The sequence below is a fragment of the Fusarium phalaenopsidis genome (genome assembly GCF_050370095.1).
Source record: "Fusarium phalaenopsidis strain FUZ10S chromosome Unknown contig_32318, whole genome shotgun sequence".
NCBI lineage: Eukaryota > Fungi > Ascomycota > Sordariomycetes > Hypocreales > Nectriaceae > Fusarium > Fusarium phalaenopsidis.
Genome location: NW_028145398.1, coordinates 464,682 through 491,839, shown reverse-complemented (window position 1 = coordinate 491,839; position 27,158 = coordinate 464,682). Strand labels below are relative to the sequence as shown.

At 52.3% G+C, this 27,158-nt stretch overlaps 7 protein-coding genes across 7 annotated transcripts; 4 read left to right on the top strand and 3 right to left on the bottom strand.

Annotated features, from left to right (window-relative positions):
* Positions 1 to 2,426: 2,426 nt before the first annotated feature.
* On the top strand, positions 2,427 to 4,003 carry LRP88_12526 (major facilitator superfamily domain-containing protein; the record flags this gene model as incomplete). The annotated part of the gene is made up of 2 exons (XM_083248919.1): positions 2,427 to 3,470; positions 3,521 to 4,003. 2 exons carry the CDS (start codon positions 2,427 to 2,429, stop codon positions 4,001 to 4,003), a joined length of 1,527 nt encoding a protein of 508 aa, XP_083095374.1.
* Positions 4,004 to 5,441: 1,438 nt separating this feature from the next.
* On the top strand, positions 5,442 to 6,289 carry LRP88_12525 (SDR family oxidoreductase; the record flags this gene model as incomplete). Its single annotated transcript, XM_083248918.1, has 2 exons — positions 5,442 to 5,761; positions 5,809 to 6,289. 2 exons carry the CDS (start codon positions 5,442 to 5,444, stop codon positions 6,287 to 6,289), a joined length of 801 nt encoding a protein of 266 aa, XP_083095373.1.
* Positions 6,290 to 7,008: 719 nt separating this feature from the next.
* LRP88_12524 (HET domain-containing protein) lies at positions 7,009 to 8,887 on the bottom strand (the record flags this gene model as incomplete). Its single annotated transcript, XM_083248917.1, has 2 exons — positions 7,009 to 8,801; positions 8,857 to 8,887. 2 exons carry the CDS (start codon positions 8,885 to 8,887, stop codon positions 7,009 to 7,011), a joined length of 1,824 nt encoding a protein of 607 aa, XP_083095372.1.
* A 3,292-nt stretch (positions 8,888 to 12,179) lies between these two features.
* LRP88_12523 (uncharacterized protein) lies at positions 12,180 to 13,090 on the bottom strand (the record flags this gene model as incomplete). Its single annotated transcript, XM_083248916.1, has 3 exons — positions 12,180 to 12,669; positions 12,726 to 13,006; positions 13,058 to 13,090. 3 exons carry the CDS (start codon positions 13,088 to 13,090, stop codon positions 12,180 to 12,182), a joined length of 804 nt encoding a protein of 267 aa, XP_083095371.1.
* A 4,638-nt stretch (positions 13,091 to 17,728) lies between these two features.
* Positions 17,729 to 21,685, top strand: LRP88_12522 (uncharacterized protein; the record flags this gene model as incomplete). Its single annotated transcript, XM_083248915.1, has 1 exon — positions 17,729 to 21,685. One exon carries the CDS (start codon positions 17,729 to 17,731, stop codon positions 21,683 to 21,685), a length of 3,957 nt encoding a protein of 1,318 aa, XP_083095370.1.
* Positions 21,686 to 23,439: 1,754 nt separating this feature from the next.
* On the top strand, positions 23,440 to 24,636 carry LRP88_12521 (glycosyl hydrolase family 61-domain-containing protein; the record flags this gene model as incomplete). The annotated part of the gene is made up of 2 exons (XM_083248914.1): positions 23,440 to 23,759; positions 23,814 to 24,636. 2 exons carry the CDS (start codon positions 23,440 to 23,442, stop codon positions 24,634 to 24,636), a joined length of 1,143 nt encoding a protein of 380 aa, XP_083095369.1.
* Positions 24,637 to 25,480: 844 nt separating this feature from the next.
* On the bottom strand, positions 25,481 to 26,813 carry LRP88_12520 (indoleamine 2,3-dioxygenase; the record flags this gene model as incomplete). Its single annotated transcript, XM_083248913.1, has 2 exons — positions 25,481 to 26,443; positions 26,496 to 26,813. The coding sequence occupies 2 exons, from the start codon at positions 26,811 to 26,813 to the stop codon at positions 25,481 to 25,483; spliced, it is 1,281 nt and encodes a 426-aa protein (XP_083095368.1).
* Positions 26,814 to 27,158: the final 345 nt, after the last annotated feature.

The window sequence follows — 27,158 nt, the reverse complement described above, 5'->3', positions numbered from 1 at the left end:
GATTGCTAGGTCGAGCAGTGGAAAAGGGGTTGCGTGTATATGCGCGATTTGTATGCTTAAGGCGGTCGGTTGGATCGAGGACGACGATAATAGCGTTTGTCGAGAGTAATGATGATTTCAATGAGAAAGTAAGCAGTGGAAGTTACTAGGAACGCTCCTACCCGGGCTCATAACTGTGACTAACAGCTATTGCTGCACCGACCGAGCATACGAAAGAGGAGTAATAAAGAGCCTTGATTTCTATAAAGGGGAAGCGGCACAAAGCCGTTTATAAGCATGACCGCGCGGACCACAGGCAGGTCTGTGCGCGACCAATCAGCGGGAGGGGCTTACGTAACAGCTACTGTTGACATCGTCAAAGAAATTGCGCCTCTTCCTTCTCCCCCTATTCATCCAGGAGTACTGAGGAGCCTTGGCTTACTATTGCTCCACTGCAAACGGCGGCCATGTGACCACCATGGCATGGGTTGTTCAAGTGGAGAAGAAGAAGTCTTCTGGAAAACCATGACGGCTAGGTTGGATGGAAAAGGCTGTCTAGCAACCGACAACTCTGGCAGGTAATTCCGTTATTACCCGCGTAGTACGACATGTGGAGCAGGTCGAGCTGCTAACCCAAGGGTTCGGTACAAGCTATCCCGAGTGGTTGGGGCGAAGGCGCCGCTTGGGTTTCGGAGAGTTTGATCTGGTTTAAACGAGAGCTACATACGCTTGGAGAAGCGTTTGCCAATGCTGTGGTGGATGGGCGGTTTCTTAAGTTGCTTGTTGAAGATCAGATGAGGCTAGGAGGCCAGTCAGATGGATCTGCCTCAAGGAAATTTCCATGATGCTATTAGATAAGGACAGAGGATATTTCATGAAGCCAGATATCCTTAGTCGCAACAGGGTCAGGGCAAGAACTTGGCACTATTACAAATGTCCGTACGGAAAACGGATCCCCCCGTGCCCGAACGAGTGTATAGGGCATGCCCCATCCGAAGCCATATCCGTATAAGCTTAATACACAACCCCGCCTCGACCTAGCGGCGCAGACTCCAAGAAGAGAATGCATCCCTGGAAATGGGGCAGCTTGCGTTCTCCGTAGGTTCTGGGTGGCTTCTGCCCGTCTCTGGCTCGGTTTCCGGTCTCCCACGGCCACTAGTGACGCTGGCGTCGAGAGCCTCAAGAAGCGCCGCAACATGCACGACATACCCCATTAGACCTAACGAGGACTGCCGTGAAGTTTGGCGGCAGTTGGACAATCCAGCCCGGGACCTCTAGCCCTATTTCTATAAGAGTAGCCACAAGTCCGGGGAAATAACCCTGATGTTAGAACCTATCAGAACCTCCAAGGACTACTCATTCTGCCCAAAAAGGCAACCTTTCGGCGAGGACAGTCAAGTAGTAGCTCCCAATACGCGTAAGGGGTATTCCTTGCTCTTATATGCACGGAAGCTCTGAAATGTAACGACAAAAAACTGGCAGCTGGCCCACCTGAGGGATGCAACGTCGTCTCCAGGCGGACTCTCAGGGTCATATCCCCTCGGCTAAGTATCCGAGGGTGTCACGCGTCGACCCCAGCATCTAACGTTAATCTCTCTTGAAGATATATAGTCGAACGTTTATTTCTCCGCTTGGGTTGGTCTGGAACCCGCGCATTCCACGGGGATTACTTGTTATCGCCGGCGGTCTACGACATCAAGGCTCGGTTGCATCACATACTGTCAGAATCTAATCTGTTTCAAGTTCTGTTGAGGAAACCGGGGTTCCTAGCGATCCCCATATCCTCTCCAATCATTACCTCACCGCTTGGACTGAGGGGTTTCGAAAAGCTACTGCCTAATCGTCGCGAGTCAGTTGATGTTCTCCAACAGGAAATCTGGCCCGCCTGGGCCCGGCAATTGGAGAGTATTCGGGCCTGTTCTGCGTGCCCCAGGGTCGCACGGACTCTATCACTTTGCGGAGTCTCCGCATCGTCTCCAACAGAGCACCTGTCTCATTTGGAGAGGATCTTCGGCCTCCTCCACTGCGGAGGTTACCATCTGGTGCCGCTCCCAGCCATTTGCCGTCGAGTGACGTTTGAATTTTTCACAGAGGTTGCCTCGGCAGAATTATCGGCTCTTCTAGACCAATGATTGTGGGCTCATGAAGCACTAGAGTGGCGGCTAACATCCCCGTTCTCCACGTTTTGGGGCAGTTTTTGGGGCGGCTCAACGTCTGCTTGGTGATGTAACCATGGGGGACGGGCCTTGATTTTTGCCCCGTCGCGTCGGCTTCGGAAAAGGGTTCAGGATAAATGAATCGCGTTTCCTGTCAGCGGATATCATGTATTAAACCAGCTCTCCAGCCATCAGCGTGTCTGCGATTTGCTTGTGCGGCATGTTTGAATAACCCGACACCGACGACACTTGAACATTCAGCATCAATCCATTACAGGTCACAAAGTCACGATGGCCGACACGTTGAAGCCCCACGACGAGCATGTGGACGGCAAGTCCAGCCTCGAGTCCAACGCCGAGGAGGCGATTCCGACTGGCGCCCTCGCGATGGACTCGATCCACAGACAGCAGGTTGAGAAGAAGTTGAAGCGAAAGCTGGATGCGAGATGCAGTCTCTTCGTTCTGATTTATATCATGAACTACCTGGACCGCAACAACATCGCGGCGGCACGACTTAAGGGTCTCCAGGACGACTTGAAGCTCGACGACACACAGTACGCAACATGTCTGAGCATTCTTTATGTTGGATACATTCTCATGCAGGTTCCTTCCAACATGTTCATCAATCGCATTAGCCGGCCGTCGCTATACATCTCCTGTGCCATGCTTCTCTGGGGTCTCGTCTCGACCCTCTCCGGAGTCGTCCACAACTTTACCGGCATGGTTCTCATTCGATTTTTCCTTGGATTTGTCGAGGCCGCGTTCCTTCCCGGTGCTCTTCTGATCCTTTCCAAGTGGTACACACGTCGGGAGCTGACTACCCGCAATGCCATCCTGTTCTGCGGTAACCTCATCTCCAACGCCTTCTCGGCCCTCATCGGAGCTGGAGTCTTGTCCAACATGCAAGGAGTACTGGGCCATGCGGCTTGGCGTTGGCTCTTCTGGATTGAAGGAGCCATCACGATGGCTGTTGCGCTCTCTGCAGCTATTATTCTCCCCGATCTTCCCCACAACTCTCGAGGCTTCACCGAGGAGGAGCGACAGGTTGCACAGCTCCGCATGATTGAGGACGTTGGAGAAGCCGATACCGACTCTTCTGAAGAGGGTATCTTTTACGGTTTCAACCTGGCTATCAAGGATGTCAAGATCTACATCATGATGCTCACCTTTACGGCATATGTCGTCGGTCTCTCTTTCAACGCCTTCTTCCCCACCCTGACCGGAACTCTGGGTTTCGAATACGTCCCTACGTTGCTCATGAGCTCTCCTCCTTGGGTCTTCTCTTGCATCATTTCTCTGATCAATGCCTGGCATTCTGACAGGACAGAGGAAAAGGTTGGTACCGCAACAATTCTGTCGTGTAAATAAGCTAACAACTCAACTAGTTCTGGCACATCGTGGGCCCTATTTGCGTCGGTATTGTTGGTTTCGTTATCAGCATGTCCACCCTCAACGTGGCTGCTCGTTACGTAGCGCTGTTCCTGCAAGCCAGCTCATACGCCGGCTTCATCGTCTTTTATTCGTGGATCAGTTCCTCATTCCCCCGACCTCCGGCCAAGCGAGCCGTGGCCATCGCCATGATCAACGCCTTCAGTCAGCTGGGCAACGTGGCTGGCTCGTACGTGTGGGCTCTTCCCGAGAACGGCTTCCGCAAGAGCTACGGCATTGTTCTGTCCATGTTTGGCGTCACCATTGTCGGCTGCTGGATCTTCCGCATGATCTTGGTTGACTTGAACAAGAAGCTCGATGCTGGCGAGTCGGCTTGGGAGACGAGACGCGATGTGGCTGCACAGACGGCTGCTGTGGAGGTTATGGACAACCCAGACGAGGCTCTGCGCATGAAGAGGGATTTCCGATACTTGATCTAAGCGGGAACAGGCTGCCTAGACAATGGCGACGAAATAATAACTGCAGTTGGCCCAAGGTGCTTATTTGTTCATTAGCCTTGGTTTCAATGCAACATGAGTCTCACCAACACCACATCTCTCACACCCTTTCGCGACGTCGAGATAGGGTTCTGTCACTTGACTGACTAAGGTTACGAGAATCTTACTATACCCTGTACTTTAAAATGACAAAGAGATAGTTGAGAAATGACTAAAACTAGGACTCAGAGTTATCAAATGCTACCAAACCTTGGGTTGGGTGAGAAGTTGATGATCTAATCTGGATGTTGGCCGAGTCGCGATGCAATCGATAAGACCTCAAACAAACACAAACAGCAATGATGAGCGCGTTCAAACGCGAAAACGCGCCTTGCCGGACCGACATGGGATTTATCATGCACCGATAAGCATTACTCACAGCTTAGCACGGCGCGAACAAAGCATATCTTGACAATTAGCGGCCGCCCATGCACAGCATCTGAGGCCGTCAGCATTTCTTTGTCCCCCTCACCTCATGTTGACACGTCGACTTGAGCTAAGCCAGACGGGTCACCTTTCCGGATTAGCCCAACCAACAGGCGGGCGGTGAACCCGGCGGTTTTGCGGGGGTTCTTAGCAAGGATACGGGCGAGAGAGGATGACGCTGGATTTATCCAACAAGGTGGGGTTACGGCGGGCGGTGAAAATGGCAGTTTTGGATGGGAAGAATGAGTGATAAACAGTGAATTTGCATGGGAAGGGAAGTGTGTGTGTGTGTGATGGGACGGGGACAGAAAAGCCGCAACCGAGCGTGTGTGAGAATCCGATGCAACTCTCCCCGCCCTCGGCAGTCTTGTACGTGTTCGTTCGTTCATCGCCAGTGCCAATTGGATTAAAAGGAAGGCCTGACGAAGCACGCAAAGAGTTCTTCTACCCCCTGTCGTTCGGTGTGAGCCGACATGGGTTCATGCGTTCCACCCGGCGTCGTCGGCAACTGCACGACGCCTCTTGTATCGTGCTGCTTGCGCGGTACAGGAGGGGGCTTGCAGGATGCAGCACTTTCTTGCCATGCGTATCCCTGAAAACGTCGAGCCTTTTCGCGGAAACAGAGGAATTCTCCATCCGGCGTGGGTCGCTTCCATCGGCCGCTCGCAGAACTGTTCAATCAATGGCTGGCTTGGCATGGATATTGGTTGGATGGGTTATCAGCCATGTCATCGCTATTGGACCTTGGGTGTCATGACATCACTGGACCCGGTGTTTGGGGTGGTTACTTGCTTGCTTTCTTGCTTGCTCTCAGGCTCGAACGGCCCGCGCCAGGGAATACAAATAGTCTTTTTGCTCCTGGCGATCGATTCCTCTGTTCTTTTCCCCTCCATTCTACCCCTCTGTCGATCTCACATTCTTCTCCAAAGCCAATTCACTTCCAACACCCGTCACAATGGTCCAGCAAATCCCCCAAGCCTCCCGTCTCACTGACCTCTTCAGCCTCAAGGGCAAGGTCGTCGTCGTCACTGGCGCGTCCGGACCCCGCGGCATGGGCATCGAGGCTGCCCGCGGCTGCGCCGAGATGGGCGCCGACGTCGCCATCACCTACTCTTCCCGCAAGGAGGGCGCCGAGAAGAACGTCCAGGAGCTTGTCTCTGACTACGGCGTCAAGGCTCAGGCCTACCACCTCAACACCACAAACTACGACGACGTCGAGAAGTTTGTGAACCAGGTTGTTGCCGACTTTGGCAAGATTGACGCCTTTATCGCCAAGTGAGTCCATTTTCCACCTGTCTCTCCTTCATCGCTAACAATTACAGCGCCGGTGCTACCGCCGACGCCGGTGTCATTGACAGCTCCGCCGCGGACTGGGACCACGTTATCCAGGTCGACCTCAACGGCACCGCCTACTGCGCCAAGGCTGTCGGCGCCCGCTTCAGGGAGCAGGGCCACGGCTCCTTTGTCATCACTGCCTCCATGTCTGGCCACATCGCCAACTTCCCCCAGGAGCAGACGTCGTACAACGTGGCCAAGGCTGGCTGCATCCACATGGCCAAGTCCCTCGCCAACGAGTGGCGCGACTTTGCCCGCGTCAACAGCATCTCTCCTGGCTACATCGACACTGGCCTGTCCGACTTTATCGACGCGAAGACGCAGGAGCTGTGGAGGAGCATGATCCCCATGGGACGCAACGGAGACGCCAAGGAGCTCAAGGGCGCCTACGTCTACCTCGTCAGCGACGCCAGCACTTATACCACCGGTGCTGATATCGTCATCGACGGAGGTTACACCTGCCGGTAGATGTGTTTTGGTTCAAAAAGGTGTCGGTACCCAAGTTTGGCGCATTTGATTACAGGCCCGGCGCAAGTATATAGCCGATTTTAATGACATGAACCTTGATGATTCTACTCGATACGCGTCTTTTGAGTCTTTCTTGTGTGACATGAATCTCGGGTTATCATGGGCCGAGCATCCTACCTCGGGCCGAAGCACCGTCAACATCATGCGATCCGATCATCCATAATGACACGGTCGCCTTGATAATTGCGCCTGAGAGGTTTCATGGCTAAATACAAATGATTCTCAGTTATTGGTGTTCAAGAATCGAATGTTGAACCTGCAGATTGATAACCTGGTCGTATCCTCGAAAGAGCAATCATCCGGGGAAGCGAAAGAAATTAATACGACGTCATACATGCATCCTCCGTTGATAGGTGCGCATCTGAACCCACTATGCGGTCGAATAAATGGAGATAGAGGAAACAAAGCATCGATGGTATCTTGGGTAGTAAGCAGCCTGGCTCCTTACAAGAACGCCTTCAAGGTGTTGGTTCCATGGACGATGTATCAAGGCTGGGTTCTTTTCTGCCCTCGGCTCGAGACTCACCATTACGCAAGTTGAATGAAACAAACAATGTGGATTATTCAAAATTTCTCCTCTTTCAATGTACGGGGATTGTTTCAAGCCCGGTCAAGTGCCTGTCTTTTCTAGCCTTGGGCTAGAGCAACAATGCTTGCTTCTAAACAAGGCAGACCTCTTCTTCTTCCTCATCCATTGAGAATGGAATTTCAGCTACTCCTAGTCCATCCATGATATCTGAAAACACAAATACCCCGATGCGTTCCCACGAGTCTTGACCACTTGCTCTCTTCCCTGCTGGAACCACAACCAAGCCTGCACACTGCCAAGAAGTAGCCGTTTCGTCTCCAGATGGAACACATGTGTCGTACCGGTGATCTATCTTTCCTTTCAGAACCCACGCTTCAAAGGCTGTCAAAATCATGCACGCCCCATTGGGTACTGGAGAGCCAGGCATCAGAGACACGTCGTCGTGGACATATTTCATGGCATTCTTGGGCTCGAGATACTTTTTCCCGCCCAGTGCATGTCGTCCATGCGGGAGGAGTCGAAGAACTGGCCCGTCCCATGTCAAGGTGCTCGGTATCTTTCTTGTCTTAAGTGTTATGCTCATATTCTCCAGGTCGTGGAGCAGAGCCTCGGGGTTGGAGACAAGCTTGGGGTGATGGAATGAAATGACCTGGGCCTTGTAGATGGCATGAAATGAACGGTTGTATATCTCGGTGCGAATTCGAAAGTCAACGGTGTCGCTGTTCGTAGACGCTGACTGCAGGCGAGGAGGCACTGAAAACCACGACCAAGACGGGGCGTGCTTTCTCATCTCATCTCTTCTCATGTAAAAGTCTCCCAGAGGAGATGGAGGATGAAATACCCATAGAAGGTCAAGCTCAGCAAATTCTTTCCAGATGCCTGCCAAGTACGTAAACTTGGTCTGCGACTGAACGGCCTTGACGATCCCTGCAAAGGCAATGACACGGTCCTTCTCAAACGTCAGATTCGCCAGCCGATACTCTTCAATCAAAAGGCTCCATTGACCCTTGAAGCTCTCATCGTGCTCTCGACCTTGCGATCTGCCCTGTATGCCGGCAAACACAGAGTGAAATCGACTTTTGGAGCGAGGAGAGTCCATCAGACGACCCGAGAACTCATCCTCGAGCCCTTCACAACACTCCCATAGCAGTCTGTCCTGCCCGTAGTAGATGTTTCGAGAGCAGAGTAGACGCTCTTGGAAGACCCAAGCCCTGCTCAATAGAGGCCAGATGTGCTTATAGGTGTTGGGGGACCAGAACTTGTTGACGAAACCTGGAGCACTCTGGACAACCAAAGGAGTCGAGTCCGAAGAGCCGCTGTTGCTACCTGGTTTCAGGTGTTCCATGGGTAGTTCACATGGAACTATTATTCTAGGATCTCGGAGATGCTGCTGGCTTGGGCTGTCAGATGGCGGATAGACATATGAAATGTTGAGAGAAGTTCGGCCGTATACGGCAGCCATCTTTAAAGCCTCTTTCTTCCAATCCTCTTCTGAATCCTGGATAATGCAGAGTGAGTCAATCCAGATATATCGGAAGCCAAGAGCCTTCGCGATACGGATCGCCTCAAGATATTTCGTTGGGAGAAGAAATAAAGGGATATCGGTCTCGAACTCATGAAGCCGAGCCTGCGTTAGCTGAAGACATGCGTTGGGATCAGGACCCCACATATGGCTCAGCGTCGTGTATTGAAGTTGAGGCAGATTCTCCACATCACATTCTAGTCTGATCTTGTCTCCCTGGAGGTCCAGGAGACGGGAGGGTAGCTGGCTGCCTTGCGTGACCATGCCGGGATACGCGGTGCACTTTTGGTGGTTCTCGGAGCAGTCCCGATACCATGACTTGATCTGGGTGAATTTCATTTCGTTCTTGGAGGATGTCGGCTCCTTCCCATGTCGAAAGGTTGCCGAGTTCAGTCGTCGATCTGGACTTAGAGGTCAGCAAGCCCAGACCTTCCACTCTTCAGGCAGCTCACTCACTCGAAGATGGATAGATGTATAACTCATACATCTTGTCGTCAGTGTCAGAGGAGCGATTCTTGCTAGCATAAACCTTGGATATTTTCAAAACGACAACTCCAAGTTCCGTTCTATAACCTGTTAGTCATCCCGGACGCAAGCAGAGGGCAAACACCTACATGAAAGGTGGGACCAGATCGCTCCACCACTTCTGAAGACCCGAGGTCTGATACTCCAGAGTGTACTCCATTTCAAAGTCCCTAGCTTCCAGACACACAGTGATATCTTGTTCTTTGACTATTCCTTTGTCTGGGTCGAAGCGGTGGCCTCCAGCATGTGTCCATAGTAAGGCACAGAGATGGCAACCACCAAGATACCCAACCTTCAGGCTCTGTACTGAGCACAGCTTGAAAGTCTCTTTAGCGTGGAGCCGTAGCTGCTCTCCATGGGACAATCGCCGCAAGAGGGTCGACTCTCGTTGAAAAGTTGAGCAGGCAGCGCAGAGATGGTGGAGGATGATCACCGTGTCTTCGGAGACATGTTTTTCGTAGACGGGGCTCCATTTGACTAAAGTCATCTCTTATACTAGAGATCTGATCGCTGTGAAGCTTCACACGCAGGATTAGTTGATGAGTTGATAAGAGGAGATGTCGGTGACAGTTCAGGCGGGGTCTGCACAGCCTCGTTTCTGACTGGGATTACATCGGTGGCGTCTTCAGCCTTAGAGGCAAGGATCTGGCTGGAGCTAGTGATTGAAGAACTAATACACTGAATGCATAAGAAAGCGTCGACTATCTAGAGAGAATCATTAACCACAACAAGCTACGATATCAGGCGAAACCACTTACAGCCACCAAACTCCCCTCACTTGCCCATCTATATCATCCACTAGAAACGGGAATGCATTTTGGTGCTTAGATTTCGTCTGCAATCCAAGTGGACCCTTCGCCATTGTGCCGCTGTCCTGTGGCATGCCATAGTCGACGAGCTCTAGTAGATGACGATCTTATGCTGTGGCTGCATCTCAGCACCTAGGTCTTCCCAACCGCTCACCAATGGATTCCTACTAGCCTTCTGAAGAGCACGCACCTGTAAAGCTAGATGTTGCTCATATTCCATTTCGGCGAACCCTCTCAAACGATACCCTGCATCCCGACTTTCCAAAATGAGAGGCTTGGAGACGCCTGCAACAAGAGTGAGCAAATCTGTGACTTGGACGTTTACTGGACCGTTCCCGATTCCTAGAAGGCCGGGCTGGGTCAAAAACAAGGTTCTTCCTCTTCTTGCTAGGTCGTTGCACATATCCACGTGAAATTCAAAGCATTCAGGATGCGACTTGAGATACGAAAGAGCCGACATGGAAGCATCAGGCATGATACTTGTGCGGCGCATCATCTGGCCCCATTCTTTGAGTCTCTGTTTGTCTTTTCTGCGGAGCTCGTTTCTCTCCCGGTGTAACAGGGCGTGATGACGGTCAGTATCAGTTGTGGGCGTCCATTCGCAATAACGTCGCATCAGGTCGTGAATCATCGAGATGTTGTGCAGATGCGACTGTTCGTGCGAAACATGATACCTAGAACTCGTTTCGTAGATATGAAGGGGAAGAAACAAACTAATATGTAAATCGATAAGGGAACGGCGAAAGCTAACGTCCAGACTGACGACAGACAAAGGATGAACTCGGTTAACCATGCCTCGGAACTTCGGTTGGCCTTGAGAAGCTCCAAGTCTTCGCACTTTCCCATTGAAAACATTAGACCGGACTAAATCGTCAACAAAACAAAGAAGAGAGTCGCAGTCTTGACAATGATGAAGGCCAGCCTTGTGCGATGGATGAAGAGGTCATGATTCCAAAGGTAGGTTTGCAACGGGAAACGTTGGCCTCGAGCAATGTTTTTAAGCTTGGAAGAATCTTGGACAGTCGCCCACAGTCTGAGAATGTTGGTCCAGCGATGCTCGCCTGCTGAGAGGGCAGACTCTGAAGTCGTTGCGAAAGACGAAATGGTGTGGAAGAAGAGCGCCAGGAGAGAGTTTTTGTGCCACAGCAGAGGAGAGGTCGAGAGCTGAGAAGAATCTCTTGGAATGTCCAGGTTCGACTTGCCCACGTCCTGGAACAAATGTCCTGGAAAGCCGTTGGATCACAGAGCATGTGACTAGGCAGTCAGGGAGATAGAAACTCAGTGCCTAAAGAAGATTCAAATCAGTGGTGGACAGCCAAATAAAGTGTGAAGAGTGAAGGGATGAGCAATGTGCAAGCGACAGTGAGCCCTTACAAGATTTCCATTGGAGAGCTGGAAGATTTGCCATCTGACAGGTGAACATCTTCCACGCTTGTCTTAGATAGAAGAGATTGCTTCGAGGTATTTCATATTGGTTCTCGCCAATTTCAACGAGAGCCTCTTGAAATCCTGCCTTCCTCAAGTATTCAATGGCAGCGTCCGACTCAGGGCTGCCTTCGCCAAGCCACACATAAACTTGTCGGGCCAAAGAGTAGATGTCCGCCATCAGTCGAAGCTGACTCTCTTTCTCCTTCACGTCCTGCTGATCGATGCATATTGAATCAACCCAGATTGTCATGATGTCGAGTGAGCCACCAGACACGCTTGGGTCATCCGAGTAGTAGCCATTGCGAAGATGCCATAATGCCGACCAACAATTCGTGCCCACAGCAACTATGTTTCCGTTGCATCGTATTGCTTTCGTGAATGTCGGAGAGATTCCCCAGACATAGGAGAGGGCTGCGACGCTTGTATCTTGGGCGATGTTGATAGTTTTGATGTTACAAACAATCTCTTGGTCGTTGGGGTTCACTGGTTTGGCAATTCTGAGAACGCGTATGAACTTGGAGTCCGGTGTACAAGGCAAAGGCGGTAGCCAGTCTCTTGGGGCATCGGCGTTTTGCATTATGAACCAGCGCTGATCGAGAGCTGGCTTATTGAATGAGGTTTAAAGAGCACGACGCAAGTGAAAAACCCGAGACTTTATTGAACCTTTCTCCTCCCCCTTTTTCCCCCTTGGTTTCAGGACTGCAAGTCTGCCTCGTAAGGCTTTGTCTACGAAATCTGTGGAATAGGGGTTTGCAGATGGCCCAAGCTTCGTCACTCGGCCACTTTGGTAGGTGTTTTTGCACTTTCTCATTACTTGTAGGATTATGGCTGTTTTCACGGCCTGCCGTTGGTTGACAGCCTTAATGAGAAAATCAGAGAACCTCGGCATACCCGGTCAACCTAGCAAGGCTGTGCCACAGGCATGCAGCCATGGTTGATGGTCTCCTTTAAAGACATTACCAGGATGGACAAAAGTAGCTAAAGAAATAAAGAAAAGACAAAGTAAAAGTCTTAAGTTTACAATACGAAGAAAATAAGAACCGGCGAGATAATGGACCAAGCTCGAGGAACCGCCACCGAAGCATTACTTCCCTTGTCTTCAGCCTCACTAGAACTTTCCGTTGCTTGTGCACCTGTACCCGTTGGTGTGGTGCTTTCGCTGACAGCCGTCGTGCTTGCGCTGGCCGCAGTCGTCTGTACACCAGCCGCTGTGATGGTGTGCGCCGTCGAATTCATGGTCCACGTGAACGTCGCGCCGCTGATGGGACTCGTGATGGTGCCAGGAAGGTTGGTCATTGTCGTGTGTGTTCCGTTCTTTGGGAACTTGCCCGGATCGTAGAACTTGGCATCCTTGTAGCCGGGGAGTGTATAGTTGTACTCCGTGTGGCAAGTGGTGTTGTCGAATTTGCACTTGGGCCACTTCTCCCAAGCACCGCCCATCAAGGAGTGGAAGAAGGAGTCAACACCGAGGTAGTTTGGGTCCATGTCTGGGCAGATGTTCCAGTAGCTAGTCAGAGGCATTGATTAGCATAAAGCAGTGAGAGAGAAAGGGAGATGACTTACGCAGACAGCGCTGCACTCCAACTACAACAGACACAGGCCGGGGGGATCTTGGCCCTTAATTCAGCCCGAGGCAATGATTCCCACGCATCTGATCCCCCTCCTTCACAATCATTCTGCTTCTCCAACGCCTTGCCGACGGTTTCAACAATTTTTGCCTTGTTGCATGAGCAAGCATTGGGCGCATCAACCGGGGCAGGGTAGAAGGGAAAACCCTCCTCTGGACCGTCGTCGCAGGTCTTCACGACCTGTTTAACCGTTTTCTGGTACTCGCAGCTATAGACCTGTTTCTCTTAGTGTCCATGTTCATCCGCTTCATATTGACAGAGACTTACCTGGTCCCAGCAATGTGTCAGAGCGCAATCCATTTGGCTGATGCTGCTCGCACACAAGCAGGTCGACTCGAGGCATCCATATCCTGAATCCTCGCACCCTGTATTGATGCACTGTTGCTGTTCCTCATTCACCTTTTCAACACATTTCTTCATGCCAGACGGGTCCACGCAGCGGGCTGGGTCGAGATGGCTGTATGTGGCTGCCAGTGCTGGAGTGGCCACCAGAAGGCTGGTAAAAAATGGAGCGACTAGTTTGTGAAGCATTGTAACGAATGAATTGCTGCAAATGGAGGGTCTGGTGCTGAATCAATACATACAGTGGGGGTTGAGGCCATTATATGCTTCGAAGGATTGAAACGTTTGGACCTTGAAACTTGACATGATCCCCTGAATTTCCAAGTAAATAACCCATTGTCGGAGCACAGGTCGAGTCACTGGCCGGAGCTGATATTGAAGACCAACAGAGCAACGCGCAGACCAAGGTCGCCCCATTTTCCTTTATGTTTGAAACGCACCTTCGACCAACACGTTCGGCCATCTCCAGTTACAGTGGGCGCCCCAGATTAATGATGAATCTCGCCAATGGAACCTGGGAAAAAGTGAAGACAATTTAAGCTTGGTGTCAAATATTGAATCAAGGAACATTACAGATAATTGGCGGCATTGAAGTGGAATCGAGACGCCACCAAATGGCCATGGGACAGTAGTACAGCTCTAATTTCAGCCACCCGCGGATCTCAGAGACAAGTCACAACTTGTCCAATGAAAAAAATGAGGGGGCTTGAAGCGGGTACAGCCACTGCCGTTTCCCGCGGTTGACCAGGCGCTTATGTCTTTGCTTGCGCGCGAAGACTCCCACGCGGAATTGTCCCCACTGCTAAAGCACTAACTGATTCGGTAACTAACTTCGTACGGCTATGTTAATATCTCATCGCAAACCGGCTGCTCAATGGGAGCCTTCATGCAAGCAAAGAGATAGTGAGCCCGACAGCGATGACGCCTCCAAGCTCGACAGATACTCCAAATTCAAGAAACCCTTTGATTCCCGCTCAAATGTCTCAAGGATAATTGGGATAAAAACCCTCAAACCGAGGCGGAGATGCACTGCTCAGCCAGGAGTCCCAGAACTACCAACTCAGGCTGGTCTCCTATTCTATGCGCAAGTTTCTTATTCTTGCAATCATATCAGATTTGTGAGTATTGTGGTCATTATGCCCGGGCTCTCGCCGTTGTGTGTTGTTCGTCCATCTGCGCTAATGAGGTGTTATCAGGGCTCGATTTGTTAGTGTCATCCCAACTTTCCAGGTGCATAATGTCGTCGGCGTGAGGTATACTCTTAATCACTTTATGTTGCGAGAGGTATCCATTTTAAAAAGAAGGTTCGTCAAGACCGTAGGGCGCGCATTCCAAGAATCATCGCTGGCTACAACCTGTATTAAAGTTCGACCATAAAGGTTTCGACAAACCTTGTACTATGTTCCCTATACCATGTCGAAATAGCTTTTCTATTCCGTTTATATATAGCCTTTTCTGGTACTGGGTAGAGCTAGACCTGGTAAGATTATTTGGCTGACAAGTCCTCACCCAGGAGTTTGTGAGGCAACTATTTGAACAGCTATGCAAATCTCACTTATTGGGTTTATCTGATCTCTTTGAGCATATTTCCATTCATTTTATCTTATTATATTACTACCATCATTGTATATGTAGTTAGGGAGTAAAATGGTGTAGTTACACGACGGGCCTTAGAGACGCAACTCTCCTTGCATTGTTTGTTTGAGACCAGCCACATGAGACAACATCGGCACTTGGGCAAACAACGGCCGCATAATGTTTCATTCACGGCATGAAACTGCATATTAACACAATCCATATACCCTCCAAAACTTCCCTATATCAAAATGAATATTTGTTTCGTTCCATCAACGATTGCCCTAGGGTAGGTCTGACGACTCCTCTGCGGGGGAACACACGGAGATTTCGTCATTGGGCTCTAACCCTGACAGGGGAGCCCCGACACGCGGCGTGGGGTCAGGAAGCCCACATTGATCGATGGGATTCTGCTACGTGGGAGGGAAAATGGGTCGGTCGGGCAACGCTGTGCCGGGACATTTTACGATGGTGGCTGGATCTGGGATGCTTGTTGTACATACAGATACGGGGTTACGCCCAACCACCAAGGTGCAGACTGTGCTGTTGGGTGCATGGAAGAATCCTTTCAGCCTCCTCTCTTATGTGCATTGCTGGAAATAGACGGGTTCGGAAGAGGGGAAGGCATCTACGCATTTCAATGGAGAATCACGGTCCGGTTGCAATCCTATCACGTCCTGTCACTCGCCGTGTTCACTTGAAAATTCATATCGACGGCTTCTCTCCATGCAGTCAACAAAAGTCACGCCATGATCAGCAAAGGCAGCAGGTCCATCAGGCTACGATAAGTGTGCATGTAGTCTCCTCGATCGCTTCAAGCCGTGGGGAAATGCAAATGCGTGGTCGGGCAAACAAAATCTCGATGGATTTCGCCCCTGCCCCCCCTCCTCCTCAATTCCGCCCTCGGAGCACGGCAACCGTACTAAGGCATTGTTCCATCATCGGGGGGTCTCTTTGTTGGCCGGGAGCAGGTTGAGGCTGCAGGAGAAGGACTTTTCTCGTATTCTGTACCAAAATAGTTGGAGTTTACTGGGGCACACCCACGGGTGATGCTGACGTCAAGAGGAGGAGAGGAGAAGAGTTGAAGGGCATTGGGAGGACTTGAATAATTCGGTATTGAATTTGAAGAGTCTCGATATTTACTATATACCATTATTTTAAACTTGTTTACAAACAAAATGGCATGATGAATCTCGTGAGTATTTACCGGGAAACGAAAGACTTGAGATCTTGCCATCCATGGATGGGGTTTCTAAGAATAGCGGGCAACACACGATCGGAGCTGCAGCCTATCGGGCGCACCGACCGACTCTTTTACCTGCATGTGAATTTTTGACACTGGATGCCAAGTTTCTGTGCCGTCTGGTCTGGCCGTATTTCCGGCTGGATGTGAGCTGGCGGCATGATACGATACGTGATGGACTTTCTTACGACTGGCGGAAATGCCGTGGCCTCGACTGAAGCTGTACGGCTCGTCTATATTTCTGCTTTAGAGTTTTACACCGTGCGAGTGTGTGCACGCGCAAAATGCAGGGTGAAAAGTCTTGCCCTGTTGCTTGCACCACCATGGGCAGGGTCATGACATCGAGACAAGAGACACTGTCTGTCGGCCGGCCAATGTGTTTGTTGTGCAGTGCGAGGCGAGACGATGCACCTGCCGATCAGTTCATGTTACGTTGTACCATTCACGCAGGAACCAGAGCTGAATGCAGGAACTCGTCTTCTTCATCTCAGAATGTGTCCCTCCAAGGCCAAGTTAGGGCGTCAAGTCGACAAGAGATGACCCAAAAGGTCAACATGAAACAAGTCATCCTTAGCGACGTTCATCTCTTTCAGCTCAACCTGCACAGAGAAACAGAACCAGAAACAAAGCGCTCGTAAAGATGCACACGTTGATTCGTTGAATGCCTCAGAGTGGGTATCCCTCCTTGTCAAGGATCATGTCGCAACCGACGGGATACGACGCCGACAAGAGGCTCAGGATGCACAACACCGAGTGAATTGCCGCCTGCTTACCTATCCAGGTGTTAAAATAAAACCGGGCAACCCAGGCGTCTCGCCCTGCAAGATTCAGCTGGACCAGCCATTTTTACCCGCAGACACGGCGCTTGGACTGGGGGGAGGGGACGATCCCTCGGCCGACAGTTGTGCGAGATTTTGGCAGAGAGTGGGGAGACGAGGGCAAAGAAAAGCGACCCATGAGAAGGTAAAAAACCTCGTGTATGTAAGGCAAAAAAAGACACCAGCCAAGCAAGCCAGTGTACGTGGTTTGTCCCGGCCCACAGCAGAGGCCCCATGGACAGCGAGCGCGTCTGTCCAGCCAACTCCAGGAGAACCGGCAGGGGTTCCTTGACCAATCACGGCGGAAACTGATCTGATCGCAGATCAGAGATGCCCATATTTAGCGGCCGAGTCAGATCATTTCACGCCGGCTGATAGGCCCAACACGAGCGGCTGCAGAGCCCGACCCCCTGTTCATGGGGCCTTTTAGAAACATTTTTAGAACAACCAAGAAACCGTTGCATGCTCCCGCGGCCTATCAAACGCCGAAGACAAGGATGCGCGCGCTTGTCTCCCAGAAAGAGGCTCCGGGGCATGCTGTCTTCCCGCCTCATCCGTAACGTGCCTGTCTCTAGCTTTTTGGGCCTCGCAACATGGCCGGCCCATTTGTCGCGCGTTGGGATACCGCTTTGGCAGGTCTCAAGTCCCACCGTAAACTGCACCTCGTCCAACCGTTCCTATTCCTGTCGCCCAGCATGACATCACGCCGAACCGGGGTCATGATGGAGACGCCCGTATTGTATCCCAACCACACTGGCTGGGCCGAGCTGTCACCAAACGGACCTATACGAGCGACGCAGAGAAACAAAACAACATCTGAGGGTCACCTGTCTGCTATAAGAAAGGTCCTCCGTTTCCCTCCAAACCGGATCTTGTCTCTCCAACCGACTTTCGTTCAACAAAGCCGCACTCGTTTCATCTTACATTCGCTACAAACCAATTTCAGCTTCGCCCTACAACATGCAGGGCTTCCTTCTGCTCGGCGCCGCAGCCATTGGCCTGGCCAATGCTGCCGCCGTCGAATTCCCCAAGAGGAACTACGACAACGTTCCCGGCAACCCATACAACAACATTCCCCAGGGCTATACCACCTCGACCGTCTACGAGACGCAGACTTTCACAGTTACTGACTGCCACGATGACGTCCCCGACTGCCCCAACACGCCTCACATCACCACAAAGACCATTGCCGTCTCGACCACCATCTGCCCCATCACCGAGGTCGAGACTCCTCCTGGTTCCGTCTCCGAGGCTTCTACCCCATACGTTCCTCCTCAGCCTACCTCGTCGTCTATCCCGTATGGCCCTCCTCCTGTGGAAACCAAGCCCACTACCTCTTCGGCTCCTCCTGCTGAGACCCAGCCGAGTTCTTCGGTCCCTCCCGTAGAGTCCGAGTCTTCTTCTCTTCCTCCTGTGGACACAACTCACTACGGTCCTCCTCCTTCCGAGACTCAGCCTACTTCTTCTGCTCCCGAGACTGTCCCCAGCAAGGAGACTACTCCTTATGCTCCCCCTCCCGCTGGATCTACTGAGGCTTCTAGCTCGGTTCCCTCTGTCGAGACTGAGTCTTCTTCCGTTCCCCCCGTTGAGACTCAGCCTACCACCACTGGCAAGCAGAGCACAACTCCCTATGCTCCTCCTCCTGCTGGATCCACTGAGGCTACTAGCTCTGTTCCCTCTGTCGAGACTGAGTCCACTTCAGTTCCTCCTGTAGAGACCGAGTCTACTTCAGTTCCTCCCGTTGAGACTCAGCCCACCAGCACTGGCAAGCAGAGCACCCACTATGGCCCTCCTCCTTCCGAGACCCTGCCTGCTACTTCTGAGGGTACCACTGAGTTGACCACTTCCACTCCCAAGCCCCAGACCACTGGCTGGACCACCTCAACTGTCTACACTACTGAGGTTCACACCATCACCTCTTGCGCTCCTGAGGTTCCTGACTGCCCCGGAACTCCCCATGTGACCACCAAGACCATTGCTGTCTCGACTACTGTCTGCCCTGTTACTGAGACTCAGCCTGTTCCTACCGGCAAGGGCTCGACTGACTACCCTCCTCCTCCCGTCAAGACCACCACCAAGCCCGGTGTCTCTACTGAGGAGATCCCCAGCTCGTCTGAGGAGGTTCCAAGCTCTTCCGAGGGTGTTCCCACCACTTCTGAGGGTGTCCCTACCACCACTGGAAAGTACCCTCCTCCCCCCAAGTCGTCGACCAAGCCCGGTGTCTCTACTGAGGAGGTTCCCACCACTTCTGAGGAAGTTCCTACTTCGTCTGAGGGCGTTCCTACTACCTCTGGGAAGTACCCCCCTCCTCCCAAGTCTTCCACCGAGCCTGGCCACTCCACCGAGGGGGTTCCTACTTCCTCTGAAGAGGTCTCCACTTCGTCCGAGGGTGTTCCCACCACTTCTGAGGGTGTCCCTACCACCACCGGAAAGTACCCTCCTCCTCCCAAGTCATCGACTAAGCCCGGTCACTCCACTGAGGAAGTCCCTACTTCGTCTGAAGAGGTCCCTAGCTCGTCTGAGGAGGTCCCCTCTACCACCGGCAAGACTTCGTCCACTGGCAAGTATCCTCCTCCTCCCAAGACCACTGGCTGGACTACTTCCACTGTCTACACCACCAACGTGTACACTGTGACTTCGTGCCCCCCTGAGGTTCCTAACTGCCCCAACACTCCTCACGTTACGACTGAGACTATCGCTATTTCCACCACTGTCTGCCCCGTGACCTCTGAGTCTGTCACCGAGACCACTGGCATTGAGACTGTCCCTGAGTCATCTGAGACCACCGACATCGAGACAGCCCCCACCACTACTGGCACTGAGGTCGTTCCCACCACCAAGGCTACTACCAAGGTCACCACTGAGGTCACCACCAAGGGACACTCGACCACTGAGTGGACTACCTCGACTGTCTACACCACCAACGTGTACACCATCACTTCTTGCCCCCCTGAGGTTCCTGACTGCCCTGGCACTCCCCATGTCACAACCGAGACTATCGCCGTGTCCACCACTGTCTGCCCTGTGACTTCGACCACCGAGGTGCCTCCTCACTCTACCAAGACGGTTCCTACCAAGCAGGGTACCACCGAGGTTCCTACCACCCTCATCACCTCGACTCCCGGTGTTCCCACCACACCTGTTCCCACTGGCCACAACGACACCACGGCTTATCCTCCTCCTAAGCCCAGCGAGTCTAAGGATACCACTGAGGTTCCTCCTCCCAAGCCCACGACTACGATCAAGACTGGAACTACCGAGTTTCCCCCCAAGCCTTCGACCACTGAGTGGACTACCTCGACCGTGTACACGACCACTGTCAAGACCATCACCTACTGTGGACCTGATGTGCCCTACTGCTCTCAGCCTCCTCATGTCACCACTGAGACCATCGCTATTTCCACTACTGTCTGCCCTGTGACTTCGACCGAAGAGGTGCCTCCTCCCAAGTCTACCAAGCCAACTGTCCACACCGAGGTGCCTCCTCCTAAGACCACCGGTACTACTGAGGTCCCCCCTCCCAAGGGCACCACCGAGGTCCCTCCCCCCAAGGGCACTACTGAGGTTCCCCCTCCCAAGCCAGTTACTACTACCGGCTGGTCCACCTCTACCGTGTACACCACCACTGTCAAGACTATCACCTACTGTGGCCCCGATGTCCCTTACTGCTCTCAGCCTCCTCACATCACCACTGAGACCATTGCTGTTTCCACCACTGTCTGCCCCGTCACTTCGACCTACGTCCCCCCTAAGCCCACTGGCAACACCGAGGTTCCTCCTCCTAAGCCAAGTGGACACACCGAGGTCACTCCTCCCAAGCCCACTGCCCCTGTCAGCGTCGAGACCACCACTCACTTGACCACCTCGACTGTGTACACTACCAAGGTCCGAACTGTCACCTGGTGCGGCCCTGAGGTCCCTGACTGCCCCAACACTCCTCACGTCACGACCGAGACTATCGCTCTCTCAACCACCATCTGCCCCGTGACCATCACCCGCGAGGTTACTCCTCCTCCTTACCAGACCACCAAGGGTGTTCCTCCTCAGCCTCACACCACCAAGGTCGTCTACCCTCCCAACCCTCCTCTGCCTGGCAACTACACCCAGACTCTGTACACTACCAAGCACTACACCATCACCAAGTGCCCTCCTGAGGTTCCTAACTGCCCCATCGGCTCGGTCACCACCACTGTCTATGCTACTGCTACCACCTGCATCCAGAGCTGGCGACCTACCACCAAGGTCACTCAGCCCACTACTGTCGTTCCTCCTCCCCACGGCGGCAACCTGACCTCGACCCTGTACACTACCAAGCACTACACCATCAGCAAGTGCCACCCTGAGGCTCAGGACTGCACTGTTGGCAAGCCCACCACTATCGTTTACGCTACCGGCACCACCAAGATCCAGCCTTCGGTTGAGACTCACTACACTGTCCCTGTCCCTGAGACTGAGACTGTGGTTCCCACCAAGCCTGTTGAGACTAAGCCTGTCGAGACTGAGACTGTGATCCCTACCAAGCCAGTTGAGACCAAGCCCGTCGAGACTAAGCCCGTTGAGACTGAGACCGAGGTTCCCACCAAGCCTGTGGAAACCAAGCCTGTCGAGACCCAGCCTGGTGTTTCCTACTCTGCTCCCCAGCCCGCCGAGACTCAGCCCACCTATGAGCAGCCTTCTTACCCGGCCCAGCCCGAGCAGTCTCAGCCCGTGAAGCCCGCCGAGTCCCAGCCCGCTCAGACCTACTCCACCCCCGACCAGCCCGAGGGTTCCTACCCTGCTCCTCTCGCCGCCACCACCGAAGAGTCCGATGACGGCGTCGAGGAGAAGACCGTCCCCGCGACTGGTGCCGCTGGCCGCCTGATGGGCAACGTCGAGGTTGTCCTGGCCGCCGCTGGTGTCGTCGCCCTTCTCCTTTAAAAAAATGTCTTTTGCATATTGCTCGCTAGAGCTATGACGATTACGACTCTCTCATCATCACATATTGTCTATTCACGGAAATGATTCATCTCACATAAGAGTACATGACGAACGGTTTTCCCAATTTTCTTTAGATTTATATAGTCTATTTCCTTTCCTTCATGTCCAGCCTTGATTTCTAAAAGATTGTGTCAAGTTATCCTGCCGAGTATCTAGATTAGATTAAATAGCTCTCCTTCATTAATGTCATGCACTTAACGGCATCTCTTCTTATTGCATTGCACCGTGACATGTCTCGATTGGCATTAAAACTCTCCCATTTCCAAAGCCTTTGGTACTTCGGGGTTGTCTTTGGCTTCACATAGTGCTGCCCGACATCTCCGTACCTTCTAACGAAGGTGAAGCTATTCCCAGAGCCCTCCCATGTCTAGTTCAGCCTCAGAACCAATCAATTAGCTCCCCCATGACCAGCGTCAAGGGAGGTCTGTGATTTGTGAATGCCCTCAAGTGGGGGCTCCAGCTGCACTCCCCCCACTCCATCGTCTGTCTCACGCCGCCACGATCGAACTATCGACGCCACCATGATCCATTGACAGGTGTGCACTTGCTGTTCCATTCAAAGAAACAGGGTAGCTGTCAAGTCTCTCCTTCATCCCTTTTCTGACCCTACCGGCATTGCGGGCTAACTCGGAATCGCTTGAACCATGCCAATTGAGATCTCCCCTTCCCCCCGCGCAACCCCTTGAAAGGGACAACCCTTGCGTCCTCGCCGCCCCCTGGCGCCTCACCTAATGCAAGGTACCAGCGTCGGGATGCTTCCCTCTTTTGCGACCTTGGTCGGTCTGCGGCGGCCAAGGTGAATGCCAAGTGCTTACTGATGGATAAGGAGTTGAATGACGTGAGAAATGCCCAATGAGCATTTGCAGAAGAAGCGCTTCCAAATGTTTTGCCAATGCGACATCTACAGATTCTGTAAAGGACAAATGCGTTCCTCCTATGACTTCACTCGATTCCTGCAAGTCCTTGCTTTGTACATCGAAGCTGACAAGGTATGCTGTGTTGACCATACTTCGAGAACCAACCGGATGGTCATCCAGGGTCCCATCACAGCTCACTAAATACAAGCTTAAACAAAGAAGCAAAGAAAGTTTTTCCATCTCCTAACCCCATTACAGTTACTCCCTTGGCGGCACGTCAACGGGGTCCCGGGCTTGTAAAAGACAAGATGAGATTCGAGCAAAAATCTTTTGACAGTGCATCCCTTGTTTCCGCCGCCCGTACCTGAAACTCGGCTAGCTTATCCAAGCTGGTGGTGGACTCAATCTGTTCAACCTTCCAATTGCCGCGCGCTTGGAGTTGCGTTGAGGCTTGATACCCCTGCCGTCTTGGCCCGGCGCTGTCGCCCAAAAGAGTCTCCGTCTCCACGGAGATGAGACGAAACGTGAATTCCACCACTCTGAATTTAGTTTCTCCCTGGCAGACGAAACATGTCCAACTTCTCCGTTTTCTGCAACCTCATAGGCAAAAAACATGTTTCTCAATGGTATATAAAGAGGTCGTTATGGCCGAGTTGAGTGCTGTGCTCCTCAGCTCTGTCTTTGCATCCCAAGTCTCATACATTCTTTTTTTTTTTTCTTTCCATCATTCTTCCATTCGTTTCTTCACTGTGTGAAGCTGGTTTATTCCTCTCTCTAACTACCAACAACTTTTTAACCAATTACAATCACTTTTCACTCTTTCCAAAAACCATCACCATGTCTTTCAAGTCTGCTGTTGCTCTTGTTGGCGCTTTCGCCACTGCCGCCCTCGCCCACGGCACTGTCACCGGCATCAAGGTTGACGGAACCTACTACGGTGGTTACAAGCTTGACTACTACTACGCCAAGCAGAACGGTGGCAACGTTCCCGAGATTGCTGCCTGGTCTGCTGAGAACCTTGACAACGGCTTTGTCGCCCCCGATGCCTATGGCACCACCGACATCAACTGCCACAAGAACAGCGCCCCCGGTGCTACCTCTGTCTCCGTCAAGGCTGGCGGTGAAGTGGCTTTTGAATGGTCGGCATGGCCTGAGAGGTTCGATCTAGATGTCCTAGTATGCAGTGTGTGAGAAGCTAACATGTCAACTAGCCACTTCGGCCCTGTCTTCACTTACGTCGCCAAGTGCGCCGGTGAATGCTCCGCCGCTGACCCTTCTACCCTGAAGTGGGTCAAGATCGACGAGGGCGGTATTGACATCGCTGCTCAGAAGTGGGCTGCCACCGATCTCATCGAGAACAACAACACCTGGGTCACCACCGTCCCTACCACCCTCGCCTCTGGCAACTACGTCTTCCGCCACGAGATCATTGCCATGCACGGTGCCGGCGAGGCCAACGGCGCCCAGAACTACCCCCAGTGCTTCAACATTGAGATCACTGGTGGCGGCTCCGACAACCCCGAGGGTGTCCTGGGTACTGAGCTGTACTCTGCCACTGACGCTGGCATCAAGTTCAACCCCTATGGCGAGATCAAGAGCTACGAGATCCCCGGCCCCGCTCTGTACGGTTCCGGCTCTGGTTCCGGCTCTGGCTCTGGCTCCGGCTCTGGCAGCCCTACCAACGCTGCTCCCGCCCTCCCTGCCAACACCACCGTCGCCTCCCCCGTTGTCCCCGCTCCCGAGACCCCTATCTCTGCTCCTACCAGCCTCGTCACCTCCGTCATCGTCCCCGCTGAGCCTACTGCCACCTCCGTCCAGGGCAACGCCGCTAGCTCGGCTGCCCCTGAGGCTCCCGTCGCCACTCAGCCAGCTTCTGAGCCTGCTAAGCCCTCCGAGCCCACTGAGCCTACCGAGCCTTCCACTGGCAGCGGCTCTGAGCTCCCCGAGACCTTCACCCTTGACACCTTCATTGACTGGCTCCGCGCCAACGCTGGCTCCAAGAAGGCCCGCCGCCACGCTCGTGCTTTCTTCTAAGCTGCAGCTTTTGAAAGATTTTGAAGCCGGATCGTCACTTTGACTTTCCGGCTAGGAGGATTTGTGGAAGTGAAATGTAAATTACAATTCAGAGACTTTCTGTACATAATTCAGAGCCCAATATACTACTCGCATAGCTTTCTCTATGCTGTACATCATCATCTTTTGTTCTCAAGTCGTCCTCAAGTGAACTTGAAACTAAATGCCCAAGTGAGCAAATCGGTCCCCATCAAGTATCCAAGTCTTGCAGATCTTATCGTCCAAGTTCTATGACCGTAGGCTCCACGGACGAAGTTTTGCCTCAGGTCCAGGAGACCCAGTGCCAGGTCCCAAGAGAGGACTAGCACCACTGTGTTTTTACTGCTGTAGCTGATGACCCCTATTGAGAGACGTCATTAATGAAAAGAGCAACAGATAATATAAAAACTTAAATGCCATTACCTAACTTCATAGATACCTTGACACAATAAAGTCATGGCCAATGACAAACATTATCCTAAAACACGCCTAATGTTACCCTCTATCTTCACCCTTTTATGCCTGATCTCGTCCAAACGGTTGACAGAAGCGACACTACGAGCCTCTAAACACAACTCGATAACCTACTACATGTTAAGCACTTAGTCAAGCAAAGCTGGGTTACTGGTGGTATTAGAGCCATATACAAATTTTCAAGCCGATACAGAACAGACAACTCATTGTGATAATGTTGCAAACGAAATGCTTGTTGAAATTCTCTAATTAATGAAAAGCCACAGGGCTACGCTTATGCTCTCAAGGTATCTTCTCTATCCAAGTTCATATCCAAGACGTTGAGTCTCGGCTCGCAAAAAAAACCCAATATCTATTGCTTTTCCAAGTTTCCTGCAACCATGGTCTCATCTCTCGACTGCTTCAAGAATGGCACCAGCTTGGTACCACCAGTACCCGTCAACTCCTCTCCAGCCTTTCTCGACGAAGAGCTGGCGAGGTTCTGAGGCCCTTCCTTGCTTCCTTGTCGGGAGGGAAGGATGATGTATCTTGTGACGATCTGGATGTGCTTGTTTCGGAACTTGCTCAGGGCATCGGTTGCAGATGTGAATGCTTCCTGGAGACGATGCTGTCCCTCTGTCGTCGGAGGCAGGAGAGCCAGTTCTCGGATGCTTCCCATGCGGGCAATGTGTGTGAGGAAACGGCGGTGAGGACCGGGCATGTACTCCTTGACAATATCGTGGTAGCTCTTCTCGCCCTTCACCTCAGTATTGTTGCCGCTCGTAATATGCTCAACTCCCAGCACGATATCGAAGAACTGGATGAGAGAGCTCTGCCCGTTGCTTCCACCTCTCAAGTGTCTCCATTCACCCTTGCCATCACCCTCGTCGTAGAAGACACCTCTTGGTAGACCAGCAGACTCCATGTTCTTGCTTCCAGCCAAGAAAGGTCGGATCTTATAGTAAAAGGTCATTGGGTCGCACTTCTCATACATCCTCTCGAGAAGCACGCCCACACCATCAATGCACTCCTTCAGTTCTTGGAGAGCAGAAACGATGACGTCGTAGTCCCTTGTCTTGACAGCCTCGAGGGCCTCCATCATGCGGGGGATGATACCGCCGGCCCTCGCCTCCATCGCCACACTGATGAGCAGGAACCATGACTCTGACTCGGTTCCAGTAAATGTATGTAAGGTATCGAGTTTGCTAAGGTCGGAAAAGTCGTTGCCTGAGCAGGAAAAGTTCCAGAGGTTGGCGGCGGCGTATGTGAGAACAGGGGGGAGTTCGAGATGCTTCGACACTTCGAGGAAGGGGACTGTGATTTGAGGGGGTAGGATCTAGGAATGGTTAGTACATCACAGTTAAAGACGAAACACATTTTTGTTTTACCTGTGCGGGCTTCTCGCCGCCCCAGACGTAGGCATGCGTCAAGAAAGCCATGATAGAATATGCTCTCCGCCACTCTGCCTCTGACCGGAGTCGGTCTGTAGAGAGCACGGGGAGTTGATCAACTGCTCTTCTAATGCCATTCTCAACCAGAGTGGGAAGGTGCTGGATGATGAGCTCCCAGGGCTCGTAGTAGGAGTCAGGTAGTTGCCTCAGAGGGCTGTGCTCTGGGAGAAAGGCATTGCTGGATACAGCAAACTCCTTCAACTCGGCCGTTGGCTTGATCCGATGGATCTGGTGTGGTACTGCATGAGGCGACATTGCAAAGTTGGTGTGGTACAGAGGCGATGTCGTGTAAAACTGATACTAAAGCAAATCGAGAGCGGGAAGTGGCGTCTTGGCTTTGTTGTACTTGCAAGTGATGGTGTTGAAGAACAATTGATCAGATAAAGCGTCGACACCAGGTCTAAAATAGAGTTACTTGTTCCCATGGGGGGCATTGTTTCCGTCTCCGTGTGATCCGCCTTGTTCTCGAACTTTGCCCTGTTTTCACATCCGCCCCGTTCCTCCATCCGCCTTGTTCAGCCGTGTGCTTGCACATCCGTTGCCCGGTTCTTGAAGAAATGGATCCGCATCTTCCGTTCCGGCATCATGCGGGCGATTGAG